The following is a 17207-nucleotide window of genomic DNA, read 5'->3' as shown; positions in this document are numbered from 1 at the left end:
TGTCATTTGTTTTATTTAAATGTTATCTTCACTTTTACAGTTTGAATCAATTATCAATCTCCAGAAAAGTTGAGATTACAGCCCCTTCAAGTCCAGGCCAAGCAACCCCCTGCCAATCCCCACCTTGTGTGGTACACAGGGACAAACAGATCTCACCCGCATTATCTCTCTATCTGTGTGTGTCTCTCCGTCAATGTGACCCGTCAGCGAGATGACAGCGTGACATTAATGTGAAGGACAGATGGATGCGATTATGACACATGTGTGACACTTCACTCACTCACTCACTACACACACACACACACCTGAGATGCAATGTTTACTGCCTCAAAGGTCCTCAAGGTATATGTATGTGTGTGTGTGTGTGTGTGTGTGTGTGTGTGTGTGTGTGTGTGTGTGTGTGTGTGTGTCCGTTCCAAAAACAAGTGACCTGCCGACAGAAGCAACACATAGAAGGCACATAGCTTTTAAAATCAATCCTGCATCAAGTCTGCAGTGTATTTTGCATGCAAAGCATTATTTATATGATGCAAAGAGTGCAACCTGTGTCTAGTATTACAAATCACTCACTTATAAGATTACATTTAATTTAGGATCCTGCCTTAGAATGTAGCTGCCTAAGTAGGCAGAGAGCAAGGCAGCTCACAAGGTTTCAGAACAGAGCCATGTGTTGTGTGTGGATGTTTTTACAGCAGGTTAACTGCTGCTAACACATGCAATAAAATTCCCTGTCTTGACATGTTGTTTGAGTGTTGTTTTGCATTCAAATATAATTGCAGTATTATGGTGACGTGTGAATATCATCTCTGGTTCAGTGGTTACAGCAGTCTCATCCTTCAGATGTTCAGATTCGGGATGCGGGCCAATAACACTTCAAACCCGTTTTGTTTTCATCAGCACTGTCTCTCCACTGCTAACATGGCGTTGCTGCTATAAAGCCAATGTCGTCCTGAAGTTCAAATCATGAGATGTGTTTTTAGAAGCTGTGGAGTCAATATACAAAAACCTTTACCATGAGTGTATCTCCCCCATCTCTAAATTCTTTTCTGTCTGCAGCTATATGACATATGTATAAACAATGATATTTACGGCATTCACAAAGTCTCTTACAGTATGTTGTACGGAAGAAAGAAAATAATACAGTTTTGGAACATAAGGGTGAGTAAATGATGACAGAAATACATTTTTGGGTGAACTATCCCTTTAAATGTACTTCTACCCTTGGGCCACTAAAACAAGCAGGACTATACAGACAAAAGTCAGGGCTATAACCACTGTTGTGAGTGTGTGTAGAGAGAGAGGATGGCAAGACGTATAAGATATAGATTCGAAGTGAGATTGTGAAAACGTGTTTTTCATCTGCATTATAATGTGTTTGCACTCAAGTCATTGATCAAGTAAACTTGCGTTCTGTGCATTGGGAGCATCTCCTTTATTAAAGATTCCGCATGCTACTGCACCAACCAATGTAAAATTGTAAATCAAGATTATATTCCACGCAGCAATTAGAGTGTGTCATGTGACTACACAACAGAGATGACAACAATGATTGCAATAAGATGAATTTACAGCCAAATACATAAGCTGCTGTTTGAACAAATCAGTCGAGGGAGTCTGGAATGAGTCATAAACTTTCATAAACATAAAACAAACTTCGAAATAGTAATTCTATTATTGGATCATCAGCATGATTAACTTTATAAAATCAAGAATGTACTAGATTTAAAGGAATAGTTCACCCAAAAATGAATCTGTCATTTACTCACCCTCATGTCATTCTAAACCCGCATGATTACTATCTTACTAGAACACAAAACTAGTAGTGGAAAGTTGACTCTCTCCTGCTCTATTCCATGCAATGACAGTGAATGGTGACCAGGAGCTGTCGAACTCCAAAAAAATAAAATAAAAACACATTCATCATAAAAGAGGTTCATACAACTGATGTATTATATTAGAAGTCTTCTGAAGCCATACAACAATTGTCTGTTAGAAAAGGACTGAAATGTAAGTCCTTATTCATTGATAATCTTCTCCGCTGCTGCAGCTGTAAAATGGTACTGTATGGGTTGGAATGATATTAGGGTTAGTTAATAATGACAGAAGTTGAATTTTTAGGTGAAGTAACCCTTTAATTGTCTACTACAAACCTCCCTCACAGTAACTGAAAATATTACTTTAAAAAACATAACCTCACCACATTTCTCAGTGGAGATCAGTTGGATAAAGGCCAGCCAACCACACAATGCTGATAAATCCAGATAATGCACTCTCTGCTTTTCATTTCCGAAATGATGTTATGACTACAAGCCTGAGAGGAAGGTCTCTTCCTCAGAACAGCCTCATATCACTCAAGTTATGGAGGAAATAAAAGGAGAGAGAGAGAGAGAGAGAGAGAGTGTGAGAGATCGATGAAGAACCACAGTAGCAATGTTCCCCCTAATTTTTATTCTTGCTCAGCAAAACCTTTTTATTTTGGGAAGAACTTTTAGCCAGATAAAATACCCCATGTACCAATCTGTGCAGTGTTCACTGTGCCATTCGTTACAAAGAAATCCTATATAAATTATCATTTTTTTTCTTTTGGTCTGCACAAGAGAAACATCAGGGCTCTTTTCCAATGCCTAGAGCTGGCTTGCTACCCTCATAGACAGCTGCCGTCTAGGGCCACATCCACTCTAATATGTTGCTGTAAGAAAATGCATTGATTTTGCTAAGTTTCCTCCACCTAAAATGAAGACTTTTAAAAAAGACTTTAAGTTGCAAACATATTTTGCTTACTTCATAAAATGATCACATTAGGTAACGGATTAGGGAGGACGTGATCTACCAATAGGGTAAATCGAAGAGTTTGGTGTTAGTGTGTTATTAAGCAACACGATACTCTAAAACACATTAAATTACACAGCACAAAAAATTTATTAAATGTAACTATTTTTGACACTTTTCAGTATTTAATTAATTAAATATAATCAACATTTTGATACATGCGATGCTACATTAGAATTTGAAGGCAGCATAATCACGCTATTTTCATTTTAGATCAGCCTTCGTGTTCCACAATGCTTCAAAATGCTGTCTACATAAGCAGCTCACTAGGTTTTGGAACGGATCCCAGATGTGTGTGGCAGCTTAGAGGTTACACTGCAGAGGAGCTCAGTACTGCTCAAGCTTTTGGGACAATTCAGAAAGCCAACAAATACCTGCAGGTTTTATGAGTTCTCATTGAAGTCTCACGAATCATAAAGCTGTACCCCTCTGGAATAAGGGTAAGAACAGACAGGTGAAGAGGGCAGGAAACACTCTTTAATGTAAGGGGGATGATTTGCAGTTCTGTTCATCAGTACAGCATCCAGTCTCTAGGCTACGAAACAAACCCCTGAGAAGCTCATTAAACACATACCAACACAATGCACATCAATATTTCATAATGTGTATACAGTTGCTTCAGATCACACACACACACACACACACACACACACACACACACACACACACATATGTTGTGTTTCCATGTTTTATGGGGACTTTCCATAGACATAATGGTTTTTATACTGTACAAACTTTATATACTATCCCCTAAACCTAACCCTACCCCTAAACCTAACCCTCACAGAAAACTTTCTGCATTTTTACATTTTCAAAAAACATAATTTAGTATGATTTATAAGCTGTTTTCCTCATGGGGACCGACAAAATGTCCCCACAAGGTCAACAATTTCGGGTTTTACTATCCTTATGGGGACATTTGGTCCCCACAAAGTGATAAATACACGCTCACACACACACACACACACACACACACGTTGGTCTACCTATCATTATGAGGACTTTCCATAGACATAATTATTTTTATACTGAACAAACTATAGATTATATCTCCTAAACCACAACCCCTAAACCTAACCCTCACAGAAAACCTTCTGCATTTATACATTTTCAAAAAACATAATTTAGTAAAATTTATAAGCTGTTTTCCTGATGTGGACTGAAAAAATGTCCTCACAATGTCAAAAATTTCAGGTTTTACTCTCCTTATGGGGACATTTGGTACCCACAAAGTGATAAATACACGCACAAGCACACATACACACGCGCACACACACTCACACTCTCTCTCTCGGATGGCAGCTTATACAGAATTATAAGAGGTGGGCATGCATATGGATATATGAGCACTAGTTAAATATTTTGTGCATTTTAATGCAAAAATCATGACATGATAGGTTACTATTACCTCCCAGAAATGTCTGAAAAGATTTCACTCACAGACATAAGGCAATTGCTGCTGACTGCTAGCAAAAATGAAGATTGTCAGAGAATTTTGTCTGTGCACTCCAAGTAATTCATTACATTTAATAAAAGAGGCCCCGTGGCTTCAACTTCCATTTTCATTTTGTTTTGCACCAATTTACTCAGAAGTGATGATTTGTTTTTGCAGTATTCAAATTTTCTGCATGAATTAAATTTTCAAATTGATGTTGATGATGCATTTACGATTGTGATGCTTCAGTTTAAACATGCCAACTCAAGCTAAAAAACCAGCAACTAGGCTGTTGAAGTGTGTTCTCTAGCCAAAAGCTTCAACGTCACAAACAGAGCCACTAAACCTACACCAAACCCTCGTCTAAATGTAAAGAGACATCTTCACTGATTGCTTCTGCAGGACCACGACTCTCCTGGCATCGTAAACAAAAAGTGATGAAGACAATGCAGCCGTGCACCAACAATTCCAGCCTCACCTCTCCTCCGTTCTCCGCTCCCACTCTTTTCTAATGCAAAACTGCTCTGCCACTCCAGGGAAGAGGAGAGACGTGGACAATTATTTCCTGGCTCGGACGTGGCAGAGCTGTCTGTGATTGACAAATAAAAAGATTGAAAAGGCTCTCTTTTAAATAGGAAGAGAGCTGCCAAATTGGAGATCATCTTTAATATCTCACCCGAGAGAGGAGGAGATAGCGAGAAGGAAATGGAAACTAGCATCATTCAATTCTTTCAAAGGCAGCGCTAAATGTCGCTCTTAAAAAAGGGGCAGCGTCCAGCTAGAATAACACTACATATTTATGATTGAGCTCGCAGAGGAATCAATACGCCTGAGTCATCTGTTAATGGGAAAAGATTCACAACTTTATAACGACATGATCACATGACCAGGTGCTAACATGGACGGCACCGCAGTCATTCCAGCTTAGTCAATAAAACCAATAATTAACAAGCTCTGAGTGTTACAAAACACTTGTACAAACCAGAAATATATTCAAAAAGATCCCAACAAAAGAGCATAACAGCTACAATAGTTTTCTGTGAGAACATAACCATTTCAGGACAGAACAACCTTGAGCTCTGTGGTTAAGCGATGAAGTATGCTTCTGTTGAAGCCATAAGTCAGTGTAATTTTAACTTACCGGTAATTTAAAAACTGTTCAGTTCTCAGTAGTCAAATCTCTGTTGATAAACTGCAGTACCCATTATCCTAAAGAGAGATGTGTCAGAATTACTGTAACAGAGCACAACAGTCTGGTTCAGCAAGTAAAAACCCATATGTTTTTTCCATAGACTAACTGATTTTCAATAAATAACTTATTAACCTTTAAAGACAGACCTACCATGAGCTCAGATTTGTTCATCGATGGTATATGCTTCCGTTAAAGCCATCCATTTGAGTTATTTCAGCTGCATTGTTTAAAATCGTGTTTGATAGTGGAATTCCTGGTAAACAACTACATTACCCATGGTTCAGCAGAGATAGCTTCACCAATCAGTAGCCGCGGCCAACCAAGCCCACGAAACATGCCTTGGAGTGACAGCCCACGCCCATGACGCACTGTGAATGACGTTATCGAGTCTGTATCTCTTCACACTTAAACTAATTATTTATTTGCACATATTAGAATACTTCACAATATATTGTTTCTACACTTATTGTATACAACCTAAAATCAATAGTTTTCTATAATCCTATCGCTTTTTATTCAATGAAATCGTTCGCAGTGCTTCATAGGATTGTAGTCAATGCCCTCATTGAAGACGGCAACACAGTCTTGTACGTTTGCCTTTTTGTCCGATTTTTAAATACTTTCTTGCCTTAAAACGAAATCTCTGATGTTGTCATTTACCTCAGAGCTGGTTGGTTTGGTTCATAGCTCACAATTCTTTAATGAAAAGTCTATGGGAAAAATACTTCCGGACCCCAGAATGCTGGATAAATGGGCGGTCACTGTTGCGCTCTATTACGAGAATTCTCTCTTTACTGTTGATTTCCTTGGACATAGGAAATTATTTGTTTCTATGGCAACACTCATAACACCAAAACAGATCCATGTGTGGCTTTGTTGTTGATGACAGCAAAATATTTGACCTCTTAATTATTTAAATTCACCTTTTTATGTTGCAGTGGCTATAAAAAAAATGGCATATCAAACTAAATATATGTAAACTACATTTAAATGTTACTAAAGGCTGCTGGCATTTTTTGGTACTTTTTACAAGGTTACAATTGCCAAGACAAAACTTTCATAGAATTACAAGTTTACAATTTCTAATCATGAGTTCTAAGAAGTAAAAGTGCTTTATTTTTAATTTATTTTGTTTTATTTTTTTTTACAAGTAACCTCATAATTACGGTATTTCCGACACTATGTGAATGCACCATTAAAATGATGTAGAAAGAGCTCAACAATGACAACGAAGCACTGAGAATGATGATCAAGTCAGTCTTCCTACACTCTCAAACAAATTATATATTTTTATATGTCTGAATATTTTATGATAATCTTTAAATCAAATGATTTTAATACTTATTTATCAATGAATATATATCAATGGTTTTATTACAAAACAAATGTTTGTTTTATCGCTTTTTATTAGTTTTGATTTAATGGGATAAGTAGTTCATTGCCTCAGAAATTCAGAATAATAAAATAAAATAAAAAATGAATGTACTCTTTGCTTCAAATCAGAGATTGCAGTGTAGTGATATAACTTGGTGCTGGATGGTTTCATTCATGGCTTGAAATTCTTAGACTTCCTATGAAGAAAATGAATGGGAATCATGCTTCCGGAAATAAGGCTACTGAAAATGTAGCTCTATGATAGCACAGTTGAGTAGAAAAGTTTTGATATATTTATAGGCTTATAAAAATGCATTTTCTCTATGTAGTATAAAACATTTTCTCTGTCTTTCATATTCTATAGAGTTTTCTAGATGCAAACCAGCACGAATGCATACAGGGGAAACAGTGAATGGTACTGACAGAGTGGCCCTCTTCAGCAAATCACAAGCAATCATCCTTATACATACACACACAGACATAAGCAGACTAAAGCACAAGCAATGACAGACATAGAACACCCAGAATTCACACACATTAAAAGGTATAGGTACTCTCGGACACGATATTTGGATGCAGCTGAATGGGCAGAAAAACTTGGAAATCTAATTTTCCACCATGGCACGTAGCCTCATGGATTTCCTATCACAACCCTGTTGAGACCCCTGTCTGATCTGTACACCCTTCATTTGCACAGAGTGAGGTCTGATTTGAGACAGACACACAGTCAAGGGGAAGAAGAGGAGAAATGCTTGTGAAAATTTGATATTTCATGGTGGGATAGTTCACCCCAAAATGAAAATTCTCTCATCATTTACTCACCCTCATGCCATCCCAGATATGCAAGCGCAGCATAGTTCTAGCGGGAAGCCTAGCAGCTGTACATCATCACACCATTGGCTGGGTAATTCCCAGCAAATCACATGTAAGCCATTGCTTTATATGTCTGCTCAAAATCTATCACATTGCTGTTTCAGTGTGCTAACACAGCAACCTCCACCACCCCACCACCACCAGTTGAGTCCCGTCCTGCACGGGGGTAGGCTCCTCGCCCCTGGCTCCTATCTCCAGCAGGATATGACGGTTCAGAGTACAACTTCGTCGGATCGCCAGATGGGGCTTACGCCAAAGAGAGACATTACTTTTCTCTTTTATATTCATCAAATAAATGTCATCTTAAATTTCACTCAAATCTGCAAGTCTTCCTGATATAAATTACTTTCTTCTGCAGAACACAAATGCAGTTTTTTAGAAGACTATCTCAGCCACAATCTAATCCATAAGATTTCAGTGGTAAATCCATATCTTCAGAAGCAATATGACAGGTGTGGGTGAGACACAGATCAATATATAAGTCCTTACAAACTTGGATGCTAAACAGAACTTTTCACCTTCTTTCATGGGGGAAAAAAAATAATAACTATATAAGTTAGTAACTACATGAGTGAGTTAATAAAGACAACATTTTCAATTCAGGGGTGAACTAATATATATATATATATTTGCGATATTCCATTTCAATTTTAGAGCTCTAAAATGATGACAGTTAAACTAAACCAGACAAATTGAAAAATATACTTTATCAACAGACATATGGAGCAGACTCCGTTCATATTGGCAGGGATGGCAGCTGAAACCGAGAAATTAAACGAGGAAATTGTCACTTTGCTTTGATATTTCAAGTACGATCACAAACCACAAACCTGCGGCAAACAAGCTGAGATTTAACGAGAGTGTCAACACTGCAGACACAACAAATGCTATGAGAAATAAGTCATCATCACTCGGCAGACAGCCTGCTGGGAGACAACAGTGACAGAGAAAGTCCGCAGGGTGTGGATCAGCGGAGGAGAAGAGAAAATAATTTGTGTGATGGCTGAATATCAGCTTCTGTAGCGAGTTGACGGAGTGACTGCTGCTTTGGTTGATATGTGTCATATAACATCCAGATATGAATTTCATCAAACGCTTAACAAGCCAAACCAAAAAGGCAGACAATAGAGGACAGCTGAAGCTGTCCAATATATTTTAAAAGCATTTTAAAGACATAAACACTCATAAACTAACATAAATATGTAAATGAATGAACATGTATCATGCTCATGAGAAAAGAATTACCCAGCAAAAACAGCCCTGGTGGGCATCTGAAGATTTCATCCATCATTTTCTTATTTGTATATTAATATTTGCCACTTCTGATACAGGCAGTAGAAAGAGGAGAAGAAAATATGGGAAGAGAAAGAGGGATTTGGACATGAGGCAGGTCAGATTCAATCTTTCATCTCCCACATGAGCACCCTAAGGATTTTTCCAATTCATGTTCAATACAGGTTAAGCTCAATCGACAGCATTTGTGGTGTAATGTTGATTACCACAAAAATAAATTTTCACTTTAATTTTTGACTTATTAATTGACAAATAACAAAATAGCAAAAATCTGGGTTCCCATAAGGCACTTACAGTGGAAGTGAATGGGGCCAATCCGTAAAAGTTACAATTCTCACAGTTTCAAAAGTATAGCCGCAATATGTAAACAATATGAATTTAGTGATAAAATCACTTACTATAATTTTCTGTGTAAAGTTACATCCAATTTTACAATTTAGTTGCCATGACGACGCAACATCCTAAACCCCATAATCCCACAAAAATTTACATTTAGACAACATTACAGCTCAAATAATACATGAGTTTTAACAGAATAATTTATGTAAGTGCTTTAATACATTTTTAAGACTCAAATTTTTGCCTTTAAACACTCCAAATATTGGCCCCATTCTCTTCCAGAGTAAGTGCCTCTGTGTAACGTAGATTTTTGCTTTATTTTTAAAGAAAAGGAGGGAGTCGACGAAATTAAATTCTGCTGTGATCAACATTATGCCACAAATCGATGTCAACTCAGTTTAACTTGAATTGAACCAAGAATATTCCTTTAGTGTATGGAGCATGCTAACTGCTACAACAAAATATGAATATTGAATATTAACCAACAAATTGGATTATCTGTGTTAATGTCATTTGCATGTATACATTCCCAGTAAGTGTCATTTGCATGTATAAAAACAACGTTAGATTAATGTTATCCATTTTCTACCGAATCTGAATTTGTGGACAGGTGATAATGCTATCTGTTTTACATTTGCAGAACAAATTGCAGATCAAATTTGACTTCCGGGGAGAGAATACAGACAACGCATCTTTCTGGATTATCTGGAAAACTATTAGGATTTCCCCTGATAACTCCAGTGAGTGGGCTGTAAATGTTTGTTCCATCAGCACTTTGAAAACTTTATGGTGGCTCATATTCCTTCATCTTTTCATCCTTTTCTCAATTACAGGAAAGCCTCTGAACTCACTCGCTCTAAAAGAGAGATTACCTCACGTGAACGGGACGCATTTCTGTTATTAGTTTTCTTTCCTACTTCTGATTTGCATTAATCACGTCGTAAGGCAGGAGAAGTTATGATGGTTGTGATGCAGGTGCCTCTGCCGTCTAAACATAATAGTGCTTAAGTTTCTTTCCTGTCAAGAGAGACATGTCATTTAAAATGCTTCTGATTTTTGCCTAAACTGAATCATGGCAGCGATTTCCTTTTTCTTCTACTCAAAAAATCAGCAAGACTAAATATTGCATTCAGATTACACAAACCTAACCCAGTAAATCCACTGGAGGAAACATTATATCCTTGAAGTCAATCTGCAATCAAAATTGACCCTATTTTAATGGACGTTTCTGACCTTAGTGTGCACGATTCAGAGTATGTTCTTCCTAAAATAAACTGAAAGTTAGATCTAGACCTGAATGGAGGGAATGATAAAATGATACAATAGATATACATATCCATACACACATAATATCTTCATCTATATCTGTAAAATCTCTATACATCTCCATAATACCTTGACCTCTTTGTGTGAAAATGAGGGAAGGAGAGATTGAAGGTGGAACTGAGTGAATGTGGGAGGTCTGTAGGTCAGAGCTGAATATCTGACCAAATGTATAACACAGCAGATTTGGTAGCTGTCCATCATGGGAGCAGACACTTGGAGAAGCCATGTGTTCATCTCTCATGCTCTGCTGACAGCAGCACTTTGGTCTACATATGTTCTGTTACCCCTGCCACACCAAGGCGCTCCATCAGTGTCCTATACCCGGTGATTAAATATGTAGTTAATACAGCACTATAAGAATACTGAATTACGCCAGAGCCTCTGTGACCTTTTTTGAAATTACTGGGCCAATTGTGCGAGACGACCGCAGCACTTTAAAACAGGTGCTGCCTGAAACACAGCCTGAAGGAGAATACATTCCCTTTACACACACTACCTCTCTTCAAACATAGCGGTTTGTTTGTGTATTTGGCCTGACCAGTGGCAGTTTGGGGGATCGTTTCAGAAACCCATCATAGTTTTTGCAGTTCTGTTTGGTGACCGTATTGGTGTAGAAAGGACACACTTCACTTTATGTCCACTCTTTCACTGGAAGACAAGATTTAAAATTTTCGGAAGAAATGCGAGTGCTGCCACAGTGCTATGATGTTTCGGTGGTTACCAGTAGGTATGTGCAAGACTAATCGTCTAGTCAACTAAATGGTTTTGATGCTGCTAGTCGACACTGGAATTACTAGTTGGTTAATATTTCCCACCATTAAACTGATCATCATTTACACATTTTTCAAGCTTTTTCCAAGTTCAGGATAATCGCCTCAGGTGAGGCAAGTCCCGTCTTTCACCGGACCATGTCAGCGTGTTAATTTTGCTCATTTATGCTTTTGGGTAAGTAGCCTAGAACAAGAACAAGGTGGCGACTGCTTAACAGGTTAAACTATCTTTGATTCTGTGTGCACGTCATGTCAAGAATACATTAGGTTTATTGTAGGCTACATCACAGGGCTATGTTTTCTACCCTATGGCTACTTTTTTTTTTTTTTTTTTTACATTGGTTAATGTTCTTTACCGATCAGCTGTCATATTAGATCAATGGATAATGCACGACTGCACGTCGTGAAATACATTTTTTCTCTCTTGTAGATTTGGCTTAGACCTACCTGTTAATTATTTTCAACAATGTCTTGACTGTTTTACTATGTTAAGTACATTTTACGTGGAGTATTCCAATTAGTACAGGCTGGGTTGCTCTATTGGTCCTGCACTATTCATTCAATGGTTTTCAATAAATATGCCTGTTAAACTGGCAGCCATATCACCCTGCAGCTCTTGCCTGGTTGCCCACTAAAGCTAAGCAGGGTTGAGCCAGGCCAGTACCTGGATGGGAGACCTCCTGGGGAAGTGGTATTAGGGAGGCCAGCAGGGGGTGCTCACCCTACGGTCTGTGTGGGTCCTAATGCCCCAGTATAATGACAGGGACACTTCTTGTAAAGAATAGGGGTGTAACCCCGGTGTCCTGGCCAAATTCCCCCCATTGGCCCCTATCTATCATGGCATAGTATTAATCTCCATCCCTGAATTGGCTACATCAGTCTACGCTCTCCTCTCCACCAATAGCTGGTGTGTTGTGGGCGTTCTGGTGCACTATGGCTGCTGTTGCATCATCCAGGTGGATGCTGCACACTGGTTGAGGAGATTCCCCCTATACTATGTAAAGTGATTTGAGTGCCTAGAAAAGTGCTATATAAATCTAAGGAATTATTATTATTAAATACTTGCTAATGTTGATTCAGTGAATGCGCATCATGTTCTATATTTAATGATCATAATGCAAGGCGAGCATGTCTCAGATAAATGCCTCTTTTCAGTGGAATTTAGCCATGGATATGGAATTATGTATTTTAAATGGGTCGCATAACAAATTTTATTTGTACTGTTTTCTGACGGTTGGTTTCTTTTTAGACTAGTCGAGTTCAATATTTCCATTTAAACGTCAATGAAATTAGTCATTCAGCATATCCCTTGTTACCAGGGCATTGCAATGTGGTTGTTAAGGAGTAGTTTTTAGCTCGTTGCTATTCCATTACTGGGGTACTCTGGTTGATAACTTACTTTCCCAAGTCAAAAGAGCGCACCCAACGTCTTTGTGACATTCTGAGTGATTCCTATATAAGGCTTGTATCCCCCGTTTTTCTTTAAATGTTTTATGAAGCAATCTGCAAAGATCAGCAAATGAGTTTGTCTGATTTCAGTCAAGCCATCATCTCCACTTGTACAGATACACCATTCACCTTTATTATGTGCCATTTATCTGGTAATGTCCGCTCTTGGCACACAGCAGAGGAAAGCTTTTTACAGATGAGACGGGTACAAATTACACGATTAAAAGAAATGCTTCTCCTCAGACCCTCACCTCTATAGAAGAGCAATCGAACATTACTTTGCGCAGCACTTTACAAATTGCATTGTAATTGTGTTTGTTTGAAAAACTTTGATTTCAACACCATATTTTTTTGTTCTTGTCAGAGACAGGGCCATTATTGAAACAGACTGGAGTGGACTGAGGCTGTTATAGATAAGTATAGAGGGAATAAATTGAAAGTTCTGTGGAAGTCATTTACAACTGAAATGTTCAGAGAAAATGCCTGTGTAATTCAGCAAGAAAAACATCTGATATAAAGAATGTTTGCAAATTGGCAGGTTTATTTAGAAAGATCTGTCTGTTTGTCTATCCATCCATCTATCTATCTATCTATCTATCTATCTATCTATCAGAATGAAAGACAGATAGAACAATACAATGTTAGATAAATTGATAGATATAAAATATAAAGATAGAACGATAGCTAGACAGACATATAGAATGATAGAGCAATATATACTGTAGAACAATATAATGTTGAAATTATGATAGAATGATAGATAGATTGATTAAATGACAGATAGAATGATAGATCGATAGAGAGATCGATTACATGATAGAACTATAGATAGATTGATTAAATGATAGATCGATGGATAGATCGAATAAACGATAGATCGATGGATAGATAGATTACATGATAGAACTATAGAACGATAGAGAGATCGATTAAACGATAGAGAGATCGATAGAACGATGGAGAGATCGATTAAACGATAGATCAATAGCTAGATCGAATAAATGATAGATTGATGGATAGATCGAATAAATGATAGATTGATGGATAGATCGAATAAATGACAGAACGATGGATAGATCAATTAAACGATAGATCGATGGATAGATTGATTAAACGGTATATCGATAAATAGATAGAACTATAGAACGATAGATAGATCAATTAAATGATAGACTGATAGATCGATTAAATGATAGATTGATGGATATATCGATTAAATTACCGATCAATAGAGAGATCGATGAAATGATAGAACTATAGAATGATAGATATAAAATATAAAGATAGAACGATTGACAGACACATAGAATGACAGAGCAATTGATACTGAAGAACAATAGAATGTTGAAATTATGATAGAATGATAGATAGATTAAATGACAGATAGAATGATAGATAGATTAAATGACAGATCAATAGATAGATAGATAGAACAATAACACGAAAAAAATTTACAGATTAATAAAACTATAGATATAACTAAATGTAGAATGATAGAACGATACATTAAATAGAATGATATATAGACAGAATGATAAATGGAACAATAGACACACAACAATAGATAGAAAGATACTGTAGAGAGAGCTATAGAATGACAGATGATAAAACGAACGATTGAACAGACAAAACAATAGATAGAATGATAGACAGATCGATAGATGGACAGACAGACAGATACTGTAAATAAAGTTATACAGTAAAATAAAAATACAGTATATAAAAATGTGTCTACATCTAGTCTTCTATCTAACTATCACATGCCGACACTAGTTGCATTGCAGTAAATCTGAGCTTGTTAGATGGTTAGAGAACACATCCAATCATGCTCTGCTGCCCACTGTTCATTGTGAGGCTGTAGCATCTGTTTAGAGCTCAGCAGCAGTTTCTCGGCTTCGCATCAGGTAGAGTGAATTGGACTTCAGGCGAGATGCGCCCAGCTCAGCTATGTTCATTAACGCTGCTATTTCAGGCACCAGCTATCAATGCAGCCGCGCAGTGAGCAAAAGGCATCTCTGCACGCCCGCTCACGACTGAAATTACAGCCGCCTCCACCGACACACCAGAAAAGAACATTAAATCTGGAGAGACACACACCACCAGACCAAGCTGACAAGTAAATTGTTTCTGGAGCAGCTGGCAAAGGAAAGGGGGGAAAGGGAGATGAGAAGAAGGGAAAGGTAAACAAGTGAGTAGAGGGAATCATAACAGAGCAGAATTTAAAGCAATAAAGGGTAAAATGGTTGAATAACAGGGTGATTTGGGGAGGTATCATCCTGGAAGATGGGAATCGGGGAGAGAAAGGCAGGGAAGCAAGATAATATCATTGAATATCGAGGTCCACAGCAAGAGCTCGTTCCAGAAGACGGTTGTGATCAATTCTAGGAATGAACCACATTTTGAATGGAATGTGCAATAAGCTGCTATCTATGAAATACATCTGATGATACACATTCGCTCAGGTGCCCTTAGAGAAATCTTAAAGGTAAAAACTTAGATACTACTGGATGTATGAAATCCATTAATATCTATTTTTAAAGACATTAAGTTTTCAAGTCAACATGGAATCAAAAATGACCTTATTGCTTTTTAAAGTGCATGATTTACTGACACTTATTCTGAATAAATATTTGTGTAGACAGTGGAGTTGCAAATATTGTACATTTTAAAAAATTTCTAAATTTGTCTCCCAACTTTTGGGAAAATAATCATATTTTAACAGCTTGGCTGTCGTGGAAAGAAAAAAAAATTATAGCTAGCCTGCAAATAACTTCCCTTTTCAGATGACATCACAAATCCCTCTTACATTTCAACGCTTCCCTTCCAATCACCATTTTCCATTCTGCTATGTATTGACCACTTTTCAATTCCCAATGGATAAGATCAAGTCCCACCCTACATTTTTTTTCTCCTTGTCGAATATGGTAAATGGTGTGCACTTATATAGCACCTTTGAACCTTAACGGTATTCAAAGCGCTTTAAACTGTGACTCATTCACCCATTCACACACACATTCATACACCAATGGCAGCAGAGATGCCATGCAAGGCACTAGCCTGCCATTAGGAGCAACTTGGGGTTCAGTGTCTTGCCCAAGGACAATTCGGCATGTGGAGTCGTGTGGGCTGGGAATCGAACCATCGAACCATCAACCCTGCGATTAGTGGCCGACCCGCTCTACCACCTGAGCCATAGCCACCCCAATATTCAGTTTCACTTGGAAATAAGTAACATTATGCAAGTAAAATGGGTTGCCAACCGCATTTCATGTTGATTTTAAATAATTTAAAAAAGGCTATAACGTTTACGCACAAAAGTAGTAAAGTAGTTACACAATTTCTAAACTGTTCACAAACTCATGTTAAAAGCACACCGGATTAAGATAGCAGTCATCTTTTAACTGGAGTCTGTACTTCAGTTATACTTCATTCAGCTGAAGTAGAGAACAAACTGATCTGATGATCCCATGAATGGTGTCCATTACACAAACAGACTGGTCTTCATATGTCAGAAAAGACAGACAAGACCAGAACCACATGGTAAAATGGACATAAGCCTGTATTGCAAACTATAGAATATAAAAGCCATAATGACAGAATAGCAGAGGGTGATGTGGTTAATAAAGTTCAGTTGTGGATGCAGAGGTGCAAGTCCTATATTATTACCTACAAATGTAATTGCGGACTAAGTTCTGATGCAATTACCAGGCGTATATGTCTGTTCCATGTAGCTCTGAATCAGCACTTGAGAATAAATGCACATAACAGGACGCTCATGCACTCTTACCTAGAACCAAAGGCCCCTCCAACAGCTCTGATTGGACAAACTGCAACAAGGTGAAAATGACGAGGGGTGTGGCACCTGACCATGTGATCTGCATGATTCTTATACACCTGGCATCCCTGGACGTGTCTGAGATTAATCTGGACAAGTAGAAAGAGAAAATAAATAAGTTAATAAATAAATAACTAAATGATGAGCAACTTTCAAAGGCATTGCAAAATAGCAGATATGCACAAACACACACACACACACACGTGACCGTGCATCAGCTGAATTGTACATTAATGTAGAGATACCCGTACTCAAGACCATGTGGCCCGACCCTACACGGCCTGATCATTACCATCAGATTTTATGCCTGAACCCAACCAGAACCCAAAGTCAAAGCTAATATGTTGGATTTATTTTATCTATTTTAATATGCAAATGAAATATAGGCAAAAATTGGGATTTTAGCACAGCATTATCAAATAAATATCATCTAAAGCCAAGATTAATCCTTCAATGCCCAAAACTTCCCTACAAGTCAAAATGCAGTAACTA

The 17207-nt window shown here is 37.7% G+C and overlaps 1 protein-coding gene across 2 annotated transcripts in view; it reads right to left on the bottom strand.

Annotated features, from left to right (window-relative positions):
• LOC127631589 (roundabout homolog 1-like) overlaps window positions 1-16776 on the bottom strand; it is a 296494-nt gene extending 279718 nt beyond the window's left edge. For both annotated transcript variants that reach the window (XM_052109827.1, XM_052109829.1), the window contains exon 1: window positions 16668-16776. In XM_052109827.1, the coding sequence (XP_051965787.1) occupies window positions 16668-16761 (94 nt within the window). In that variant the 5' untranslated portion in view covers window positions 16762-16776. The remainder of the gene's footprint in view (window positions 1-16667) is intronic.
• Between the last annotated feature and the right edge of the window lie 431 nt (window positions 16777-17207).

This window comes from Xyrauchen texanus, chromosome 38 (genome assembly GCF_025860055.1).
Source record: "Xyrauchen texanus isolate HMW12.3.18 chromosome 38, RBS_HiC_50CHRs, whole genome shotgun sequence".
NCBI classification, from domain to species: Eukaryota; Metazoa; Chordata; class Actinopteri; order Cypriniformes; family Catostomidae; genus Xyrauchen; species Xyrauchen texanus.
The sequence above is the reverse complement of the archived record's forward strand: the minus strand, read 5'-3'. Positions and strand labels throughout refer to the sequence as shown.